Below are 11,894 nucleotides of genomic sequence, written 5' to 3'. Positions count from 1 at the left end.
GTGTGTGTGTGTGTGTGTGTGTGTGTGTGTGTGTGTGTGTGTGTGTGTGTGTCCACCCATCATAATTCCGTCATTTATGAACATATTGTCACCAAATTTGTTTCGTGTTTTAAGCCCTCGTGCTCGATGCCGCAAAAAAAAAAGGTTTGGTGATGATCCGAGGTCATTTGAGGTCACACGGGTCAGTTGAAAGGTCGCGTCATGATAAAGGATTTGGCAATTTCTGCGATTTCTGAACCATCTGCAGCCTAAAATATTCATCCAATCATCACACAAGTTGGCACACACATAACCAGGTTCACTGAATGTTACAGGTTGAAACCGGTCAAGGTCACTTGAAGGTCAACGTAACCAAGGTCAAATATGTCTTTTTTGTTCATAACTCAGAAAAATTATTATCTATTTATAATTCTATGCATTTGTACAGTAAAATATTAATAGTTTTCCAGATAATCACTATTTATAACAGTTCCTTTCTCTTTCAGTGTAGCCGTTAAAATTCTAATTGGAACTAAAATAATTTCCATTCTTGTTTTTCTGGTGAAACACAACACACTGATCTACAGTCACACAACGAACACATACACAACTCATGAAAAATGATATTTTAGTTCCACACTAGTAAACACAGACGTCTCATGTGTGACCAACATCACACAAATGTTCATGGGCCTGTACACATACACACATTATATTGTGGATATAATGATCATGTGATATGGGCTGGACTCCTCATAAACTGTTTCTGTGGTGATGAACTGACCCACCGACGCCTCATGGGACCAGGTTGATGTCTCTGACTGATTATTATTATTATTATTTTTACAATTCTTGCAATTCACTGAACGCAGCACACCTGCCCTCAGTCTGCTCCACTGCACCTGATGTTAATGTCAGAGTGTCCAGAGCAGACGCAGTGACGTCGCAGCATTACCTGCAGTGATGATGTCACATGTGTCCACAGACTCGGTGCGTCTGGACTCAGGGCCCAGTCTGTGCTCAGGATCAGTGCAGATCTGGGACCAGTCCTGGACCAGTGTCTGTGAAGGGGCCTTGGACCTGCAGAGTGCAGAGGTGCTGTGCAGGGAGCTGGACTGTGGGGCTCCTTCTCTCCTCCAGGGGGCGCTCTCTCCTCTGGGGCAGATGTTCCACTGTGAGGGTCATGAGTCTGCTCTGATGGACTGTCCCCGCTCCCACTCAAGGACCTGCTCCTCTGGAGCCACTGTCAACCTCACCTGCTCAGGTAAAGGGGCGGGGCTTCAGTGCTCAGGTAAAGGGGCGGGGCTTCAGTGCTCAGGTAAAGGGGCGGGGCTAACTCTGTCTCTTGTGTGTTCAGAGCCGCTCAGGCTGGTGGGAGGAGCCAGTCGCTGTGCTGGGACTGTGGAGGTGAAACACAGAGGAGAGTGGAGACGAGTGTTTAATGAAGGTGATATTTGGAGCCTCTGGGGCCCTCAGGCCACAGCTGCTGTGTGCAGAGACCTGGACTGTGGCTCTGCTGTTTCTGGAGACATAAGAGACGGTTTTCCACAGAGTCTTGTGTGGAACATCATAACTGACTGTGTGAAGACGTCTGCAGTGAGAGAGTGTGTCTTAGGTCTCTGGAATTTTATGGATGTCGATGCTATAAACCGCAGCTCCTCAGACTCAGGCCTGGAGGTTGTGTGTTCAGGTAACAGTCTCAGATTCTCTGCTTCATCCTCACCTTTCAGATGTTTTCTCAGAGTTTGTTCCTCTCAGATGTTTTAGATGTTCCTCTCAGATGTTTTAGATGTTCCTCTCAGTTGTTCCTCTCAGAGGATTATTTGTAGTTGCCTCAGAAGACTGTAGCAGATATGACGTCCAGTCTCCTCTCTTGACAGATTTACTGTATCGTCCAAACATCTCCCTGTCTGTGTCTGACGGGGAATCTGAGCTCCAGCAGCAGGGGGTCCGGGTGCTGCTGGGGTCAAAGTTCGAGGTCAAATGCTCTGTGGAGCCACAGTACCCTGGAGGATCCTTCCAGCTCCTCTCTCCCACTGCGCCCCTCGCTCAGAACCACACCCTGCCCGCTGTCAATCACTCCGCATACTTCCTGTTCTCTGACACTGGCCCCGCCCACAAAGGAAACTACACCTGTGTTTACCACCTGCAGGTGTTCAACCACAGCTTCTCCTCTCAGAGCCCCACCCTCCAGCTCTCTCTGGGAGGTAAGTACAGAAACACTCTTACTCGCACACAAGAAGCCGCACACGAGCGTCTCTGGACAAGTGGTGCTACGAAGCAGCTTCACAGCTCATGCTCACTTCTGACCAATCAGAGCGCTGCTGCTGGAGCGGAGCTGGTGCAGGCTCAGGGCGAGGAGACGTCTTTCAAATCTGTCAGGAGCTTTGAGGATGTCAATCATGTCAATGTTGGAAAAATAGAGAAGAATCTCGACTAAATGTGACGTGTGGATTCGGGTTTAATATTTTTCCCAAAAATGACTTGAATCATATTTCTGGGACAAGACGACTGTGGTTGTTTTTGTTCATTTTGTGGAGCCCAATTAGGCCTTATGTTCTGTAAGTCACAGCAGCCAAAAACTGTGTAATGAAGAAGAAAAAATACATTCATCTAGAACTATAACATATACAAGTCGCACTTTTGGGGGAAATGTATTTTATAAAATCAGAGACCAGGAGCCGACATTTCCTGTGTAAAGTGAAGTTGTAGTAAAAACAATAGAAGAGAAAACAACAGACTGTGAACGTCACATGTGAACAGTAAAATGGGACAGTGCACATGGATCAACATGTGTTAGTGCAGCTGGAAATGTGCCAGAGTTTTGTCGTGTTCGATCATTTTCACCTGTCGTTTCATTGGCAGATTGACGACAAAAAACACGACATAAACACAAAAACATTCATCACACACACACACACACACACACACACACACACACATTAAACACACACACACATTAACACACACACACACACACACACACACACACATTAAACACACACACACACACACACACACATTAAACACACACACACACATTAAACACACACACACACACACACACACACATTAAACACACACACACACATTAAACACACACACACACACACACACACACACACACACACACACACACACACACACACACACATTAAACACACACACACACATTAAACACACACACACACACACACACACACACACATTAAACACACACACACACACACACACACAACACACACACACAAAACACACACATAAACACACACACACACACACACACATTAAACACACACACACACATTAAACACACACACACACACACACACACATTAAACACACACACACACATTCACACAACACACACACACACACACACACATTAAACACACACACACACTAAACACACACACACACACACACACACACATAAACACACACACACACACACACATATTAAACACACACACACACACACACACACACATTAAACACACACACACACATTAAACACACACACACACACACACACACACATTAAACACACACACACACACACACACACACACAAACACACACACACATTAAACACACACACACACACACACACACACACATTAAACACACACACACACACATTAAACACACACACACACACACACACACACATTAAACACACACACACACACACACAATTAAACACACACACACACACATTAAACACACACACACATTACACACACACACCACACACACACACACACATTAAACACACACACACACATTAAACACACACACACATTAAACACACACACACACACACACACACATATTAAACACACACACACACACACACACATTAAACACACACACACACACATTAAACATTAAACACACACACACACACATTAACATTAAACACACACACACACACAACACACACACACACATTAAACACACACACATTAAACACACACACACACACACACACACACACATTAAACACACACACACACACATTAAACACACACACACACACATTAAACACACACACACATTAAACACACACACACACATTAACACACACAACACATTAAACACACACACACACATTAAAACACACACACACACACATTAACACAACACACACATTAAACACACACACACACACACACACATTTAAACACCACACACATTAAACACACACACACACACATTAAACACACACACACACACACACACACACACACACACACACACACACACACAACACACACACACACAACACATTAAACACACACACACATTAAACACACACACACATAAAAACACACACACACACACACACACACACACACACACACATAAACACACACACACATTAAACACACACACACATTAAACACACACACACACACACATTAAACACACACACACACACACACATTAAACACACACACACACATTAAACACAAATTTAAACACACACACACACATTAAACACACACACATTAAACACACACACACACACACACACACATTAAACACACACACATTAAACACACACACACACATTAAACACACACACACACACATTAAACACACACACATTAAACACACACAAAGTGTGAAATATTGTTTCAGGTTTTTGTGATTTCTTCTTCTGCAGCTCGAAACTCAGATCTTCTCATCAGAGTCTTGGTCCTTCTACTGTTGAAGCTCATGTACATCCCCCTGTACTACTACTGCAAGTACTACTACTGTAAGTACTACTACTGTAAGTACTACTACTGCAAGTACTACTACTGCAATACTACTACTGCAAGTACTACTACTGTAAGTACTACTACTGTAAGTACTACTACTGTACTACTACTGCAAGTACTACTAAGTACTACTACTGCAAGTACTACTACTGTAAGTACTACTACTGTAAGTACTACTACTGCAAGTACTACTACTGTAATACTACTACTACTGTAAGTACTACTACTGTACTACTACTGTAATACTACTACTGTACTACTGTAAGTACTACTACTGTAAGTACTACTACTGCAAGTACTACTACTGCAAGTACTACTACTGTAAGTACTACTACTGTAGTACTACTACTGTAATACTACTGTACTACTACTGCAATACTACTACTGTAATACTACTACTGTACTGTAAGTACTACTACTGTAATACTACTGCTACTACTGCAATACTACTACTGTAATACTACTACTGTAAGTACTACTACTGTAAAGTACTACTAACTGTAAGTACTACTACTGCAAGTACTACTACTGTAGTACAAGTACTACTACTACTACTACTGTACTAAGTACTACTACTGCACTAACTACTACTACTACTACTGTAATGCTACTACTGCAATACTACTACTGTAATACTACTACTGTAAGTACTACTACTACTGCAAGTACTACTACTGTAAGTACTGTAAGTACTACTACTGGTATACTACTGTACTACTACTGCAATACTACTACTGCAAGTACTACTACTGTACTACTACTGTACTACTACTGCAAGTACTACTACTGCAAGTACTACTACTGCAAGTACTACTACGTACTACTACTGCAGTACTACTACTGTAAGTACTACTACTGCTACTACTAGTACTACTACTGCAAGTACTACTACTGCAAGTACTACTACTACTACTAAGTACTACTACTGCAAGTACTACTACTGCAAGTACTACTACTACTATGTACTACTACTGTAAGTACTACTACTGCAAGTACTACTACTGTAAGTACTACTACTGTAAGTACTACTACTGCAAGTACTACTACTACTACTGTAAGTACTACTACTGCAAGTACTACTACTGTAAGTACTACTACTGTAAGTACTACTACTGCAAGTACTACTACTGTAAGTACTACTACTGCAAGTACTACTACTGTAAGTACTACTACTGCAAGTACTACTACTGTAAGTACTACTACTGCAAGTACTACTACTGCAAGTACTACTACTGTAAGTACTACTACTGTAAGTACTACTACTGCTACTACTGCAAGTACTACTACTGTAAGTACTACTACTGNCCTGGTTTAGTCCTTGGTGGTTTCTGGTTCCTTGGTTAGTCCTGTTTAGTCCTGGTTTAGTCCTGGTTTAGACCTGGTTTAGTCCTGGTTTAGTCCTGGTTTAGACCTGTTTAGACCTGGTTTAGTCCTGGTTTAGTCCTGGTTTAGTCCTGGTTTAGGACCTGGTTAGTCCTGGTTTAGACCTGGTTTAGTCCTGGTTTAGACCTGGTTAGTCCTGGTTTAGACCTGGTTTAGACCTGGTTTTGGTTTTAGTCCTGGTTTAGTCCTGGTTAGACCTGTTTAGACCTGGTTAGTCCTGGTTTCCTGGTTTAGTCCTGGTTTAGTCCTGGTTTAGTCCTGGTTTAGTCCTTTTAGTCCTGGTTTAGACCTGGTTTAGTCCTGGTTTAGTCCTGGTTCCTGGTTTAGACCAGTGGTTCAGTTCCTGGTTTAGACCTGGTTTAGTCCTGGTTTAGTTCCTGGTTTAGACCTGGTTTAGTCCTGGTTTAGACCTGGTTCAGTCCTGGTTTAGTGGTTTATACCTGGTTTAGTCCTGGTTTAGACCTGGTTTAGACCTGGTTTCAGTCTGGTTTAGTCCTGGTTTAGTCCTGGTTTAGTCCTGGTTTAGTCCTGGTTTACCTGCGTTCAGACCTGGTTTAGTTTAGTCCTGGTTTAGACCTGGTTCAGACCTGGTTTAGACCTGGTTTAGTCCTGGTTCAGTCCTGGTTTAGACCTAGGTTCCTGGTTCAGTTTAGACCTGGTTTAGACCTGGTTAGACCTGGTTTAGTCCTGGTTTAGTCCTGGTTTAGTCCTGGTTTCAGTCCTGGTTTCAGACCTGGTTTAGACCTGGTTTAGTCCTGGTTTAGACCTGGTTTAGACTGGTTCTGGTTTCAGACCTGGTTTACCTGGTTTTACCTGGTTTAGTCCTGGTTAGACCTGGTTTAGTCCTGGTTCTGGTTTAGTCCTGGTTTAGTCCTGGTTTAGTCCTGGTTCAGACCTGGTTTAGTCCTGGTTCAGACCTGGTTTAGTCCTGGTTCAGACCTGGTTTAGTCCTGGTTAGTCCTGGAGTCCTGGTTTAGTCCTGGTTTTAGTCCTGGTTTAGTCCTGGTTTAGTCCTGGTTTAGACCTGGTTTAGTCCTGGTTTTAGTCCTGGTTTAGACCTGGTTTAGTCCTGGTTAGACCTGGTTAGACCTGGTTTTTAGTCCTGTTTAGTCCTGGTTTAGTCCTGGTTCAGACCTGGTTTAGTCCTGGTTAGAGTCCTGGTTTAGTCCTGGTTTAGTCCTGGTTTAGTCCTGGTTTAGTCCTGGTTTTAGTCCTGGTTCAGTCCTGGTTTAGTCCTGGTTTAGTCCTGTTCAGTCCTGGTTTCAGACCTGGTTCAGACCTGGTGACCTGGTTCAGACCTGGTTTAGTCCTGGTTTAGACCTGGTTTAGACCTGGTTACCTTTCAGACCTGGTTCAGACCTGGTTCCTGTTTAGTCCTGGTTTCAGACCTGGTTAGTCCTTTAGGTTCAGTCCTGGTTTAGTCCTGGGTTCCTGGTTTCAGACCTGGTTAGACCTGGTTAGACCTGGTTTACCTGGTTCCTGGTTCAGTCCTGGTTTGTCCTGGTTCAGACCTGGTTAGACCTGGTTCAGACCTGGTCTTGGTTTAGTCCTGGTTTAGACCTGGTTTCAGTCCTGGGAGTCCTGGTTTCAGACCTGGTTCAGACCTGGTTTAGTCCTGGTTCAGGACCTGGTTCAGACCTGGTTCAGACCTGGTTCAGACCTGGTTTAGTCCTGGTTCAGACCTGGTTTAGACCTGGTTCAGTCCTGGTTTAGTTCCTGGTTTAGTCCTGGGTTCCTGGTTTAGTCCTGGTTCAGACCTGGTTCAGACCTGGTTTAGTCCTGGTTCAGACCTGGTTCAGACCTGGTTCAGTCCTGGTTTAGTCCTGGTTTAGTCCTGGTTCAGACCTGGTTTAGACCTGGTTCAGACCTGGTTTCAGACCTGGTTCAGACCTGGTTTAGTCCTGCGTTCAGACCTGGTTCAGAGTCCTGGTTTCAGACCTGGTTCAGACCTGGTTTAGTCCTAGTTTAGTGTTGGTTTAGTCCTGGTTCAGACCTGGTTTAGACCTGGTTCAGACCTGGTTTAGTCCTGGTTTAGTCCTGGTTCAGACCTGGTTTAGTCCTGGTTCAGACCTGTTCAGACCTGGTTCAGACCTGGTTCAGACCTGGTTTTTAGACCTGGTTCAGACCTGGTTCAGACCTGGTTCAGACCTAGTCCTGGTTTAGTCCTGTTTAGACCTGGTTTAGACCTGGTTCCTGGTTAGACCTGGTTCAGACCTGGTTCAGACCTGGTTTAGTCCTTGGTTTCAGACCTGGTTTCAGACCTGGTTCAGACCTGGTTTAGTCCTAGTTTCAGTGTTGGTTTAGTCCTGGTTCAGACCTGGTTTAGACCTGGTTCAGACCTGGTTAGTCCTGGTTTAGTCCTGGTTCAGACCTGTTCAGTGGTTTTCAGACCTGGTTCAGACCTGGTTCAGACCTGGTTTAGACCTGTTTAGGACCTGGTTCAGACCTGGTTCTGGTTTAGACCTGGTTTCAGACCTGGTTCAGACCTGGTTCAGACCTGGTTCAGACCTGGTTTAGTCCTGGTTCAGACCTGGTTTAGACCTGGTTCAGACCTGGTTCAGACCTGGTTCAGACCTGGTTCAGACTGTCTGTGATGTGGTGTGTTGTGTTGTTTCAGGTCAGAGCCATCAGGGGGCGCTGGAGTGAGGCTGTGAGTGGATCTGGATTCAGACCTGTTCAGATCCGTGGACTTTGGGTCGGGTTCGTCCGTGTAAATATAAGAATGAGTTGAATCGTGTTTCTGTTCTGTTGATACTTTGCGGCCGACGTCTTGGACTTTCCCTGGAGGTGTGAAGCTAACTGGAGGCACTGCTCCGTCTGAAACTCTGTTAGATTTGAACATGAACATGAATTTAATGTGAATATCTGTGTCCATGTATTTTCTCTTGTGGGTCAATAAAGGTTTTTGGTTTTTTTTTAACAGCGTTTGCGAATGTGTGCATTGTGTTTCCACGGTAACTGCTGAACATTCTACCATAGAGATACATGTAGAACACTGCCAGCGTGGCGTCACTTCGATGTATCTATAGAATGTACCTCCACGAAGTTGGCCCCCCACTAAACGCACATCTACACAAAAACTGTCAATCGTTTGTGCTGCAAGAAGTTTCATTTGTGCTGTTTTCGTTTTTGAGATATTAACGATTATTTTATAGATCAAATTGGGGTCATGGCAGCCCCCAGGAAGCTTCAAAAACCTCTAAAACTATGGAGTAAGAAAGCTTTCAGAAATATTCGCGCGCATAGAACAGAAATCCGTGCGTATTTGTCTGTAGTTGCGCATAAAATAAATATCTGGTAAACTCTCAAATGAGTCCAGTCGTACATAAAATATATTGTGTGTATTTTATCCATCAGAACACGAATTGAAAAGTTACGACGTCAAGAATTACAATCACGAAATGAAAATTTACGATTACGCTTTCGTCAGTACGAATACGAATTCACAGACGCGACTTTATTGTCAAAAATACGTCATCACTTCACAGACTTTATTTATGGAGAAGAAGAAACATCGATCAAGATCAAGACTGCGTGTTTAAGTTTGCAGCAGAGGGTAAAAACGGAGAAATGGCACAACAAGGAGCTACAACAGCGATCGACAAGTGGGTTCATTCAAATTTATTGTTAAAATGTCTTGTCTTGCCGCACTGAATTTGGGAACCGAACGCCGCTGTGTGATATCGTGTAGAAATCCCAATGTAGTCCGAAAAAATACGGTATTATTTTTGCGGAAATTATATGAACTCCGCAAAACTGGTGAAGAGAAACGGTCTGAGGCTGTGGAAAAGTCTGTATTATATAAAATATGAATCGAAAGCAAGTTCGTAAAGACTGATTCAGGCTTTTCCACGGCCTCAGATCGTTTAGCTTCACTCGTTTTGCGGAGGTTTACGAAAGCCGCCGCCGTCAGCTGTTTGGAAACGACTTCATATAATTTCCTCAAAATAATAATGAACAATTTCAGAAATATACTCGCACAAATGAAAATAGTCACAGCACAAACCAAATACAAATGTTCCGTATGATTTTCTGCCTGTTTTGATGATATTTATCCAAAATATCCCCAAATAAAACTGTGAATATCTTAAGAATCATAATCGCGCAAACGAAACTTTTTGCGGCACAAAACACCACAAACGATTGAGTCCATTTTGTGTCGTTTTAGAGCATTTTGAAGTTTCCCGTGGGCCGGCCGACCCCAATTTGACCTATAAAAGAATCGTTAATATCTGAAAAACGAAAACAGCACAAACGAAGCACAAATCACTGACATAGTTTCTCTGTAGATTTGCGTTTTGATGGGGCCCAACACTGTCTTTTTCCCTCAAGGTGAAGTTCAGGAACTGTTTTGTGCACTTTTCAGCTTCTTATATCACATGTGTTCTGCCTGGAATGTTCCACAGTGTGACATTAAACAGATTTACTTCACATTTTGTCAATTACAGGTGATTTTATAGCTCAAAAATACCTAGAAAATCAGACATTCAAAATAAACTCCTCGGTCTTTTCAGCAGGTCTCAAACTATAATTTTAATAAACCACACTTTCGCTTTTTAGTCCTGTTCAAAAATGTGGTGAAACAGAAAGTACAAATACCTGCTCTCAAACGCAGTAAAGTAAAAGTCAAAAGTACCCACTGCCTTCTTCAAACACAACACAAGGTGGCAGTGTTTACTTATAAAAAGCCACATGAAGCTGCCAGTGAAAAAGTTACAAGAAAAGCATCAATAAATCGCAAGTTTAATGTGTTTGTGAAGAATTATAGGACATCTGGTATGTGTGTATTGTATGTTTTAGTATTAGTAGTACTCTCAAATTTCAAAATAGAAGAATAAATGCATGAATTTTAGGTTATTAATACTTAAAGTTGAGCAGGATGCAGTGGTCCAGGTTGGTTCCACAGTGGCAGAAGCTTGACAGAGATGTTGATCATCAAAAAAGTTCACATGGATTTAACACCAAAATGTCCCTGGCGTCCATTACAGAGGACATGTTATAAAATTATAAATCAAAATAAAATAAACAAAATCTAAATGCTAAGGTGTGAAAAATCCCTCAATCGTCCAGGTAGAATCCATGGCAAAGGAAAAATTCAATAAAAAATAAAAAAAAAACAGAAACAGAAGAAGCAGCTTGGATGAGGTGCAAAACATATTCAACCAAATAAACTTTTGTCCAGTTGACAAATTGAATGTTTCCTTTGCCATAAATGCTAAGGTGTTCGTTTACCTCCAAATAAAGAGAAAATCACAAAAAAATATATTGCAATACACTTTTTCTCTTGTTTGGTTGTTAAAGTCACATGGATTTAACACCAAAATATCCCCGGCGTCCATTACAGAGGACATTAGACTTAGACTTAAACAAACTTTATTGATCCACAAGGGAAATTATTTGGACACAGCAGCTCACACATCACAATAAATATAATAACAACAAAGAACAAAAAAAATATATAAATTGTAAAATAATTCTAAATAAGTAGCAAAAAAGAGCAAGAGGCAGGTGTCAAATAAGACATAATTATATAAATGTAAATGTATCATGTTATAAAATTATAAATACAAATAAAATGAACAAAATCTAAGGAGTTCATTTACCTACAAATAGAGAGAAAATCACAAAAGATATAATTTTTATATAATAATAATAATAATAATAATAATAATACATTAAAAGGGAGCCTAAAAACTTTTTGAGGTGAGTGTAGAAGCTTGTCAAAGATGTTGGTCATCAAAAAAGTTGTTTTTGTTTGGTTGT

At 41.9% G+C, this 11,894-nt stretch overlaps 1 protein-coding gene across 1 annotated transcript in view; it reads left to right on the top strand.

Moving 5' to 3' along the window:
* LOC110153173 (scavenger receptor cysteine-rich type 1 protein M130-like) overlaps nt 1–8,930 on the top strand; it is a 38,670-nt gene extending 29,740 nt beyond the window's left edge. Inside the window, exons 11-15 of the mRNA XM_055160074.1 lie at nt 965–1,243; nt 1,337–1,669; nt 1,860–2,186; nt 4,652–4,759; nt 8,749–8,930. Coding sequence (XP_055016049.1) covers nt 965–1,243; nt 1,337–1,669; nt 1,860–2,186; nt 4,652–4,759; nt 8,749–8,777 — 1,076 coding nt within the window. The 3' untranslated portion in view covers nt 8,778–8,930. The remainder of the gene's footprint in view (nt 1–964; nt 1,244–1,336; nt 1,670–1,859; nt 2,187–4,651; nt 4,760–8,748) is intronic.
* The last annotated feature ends 2,964 nt before the right edge of the window (nt 8,931–11,894 follow it).

Source organism: Boleophthalmus pectinirostris, unplaced genomic scaffold, assembly GCF_026225935.1.
Source record: "Boleophthalmus pectinirostris isolate CB_2022bp ecotype Guang Dong unplaced genomic scaffold, ASM2622593v1 HiC_scaffold_3, whole genome shotgun sequence".
Classification (NCBI taxonomy): Eukaryota; Metazoa; Chordata; class Actinopteri; order Gobiiformes; family Gobiidae; genus Boleophthalmus; species Boleophthalmus pectinirostris.
This window is presented reverse-complemented; position numbering and strand designations above follow the sequence as displayed.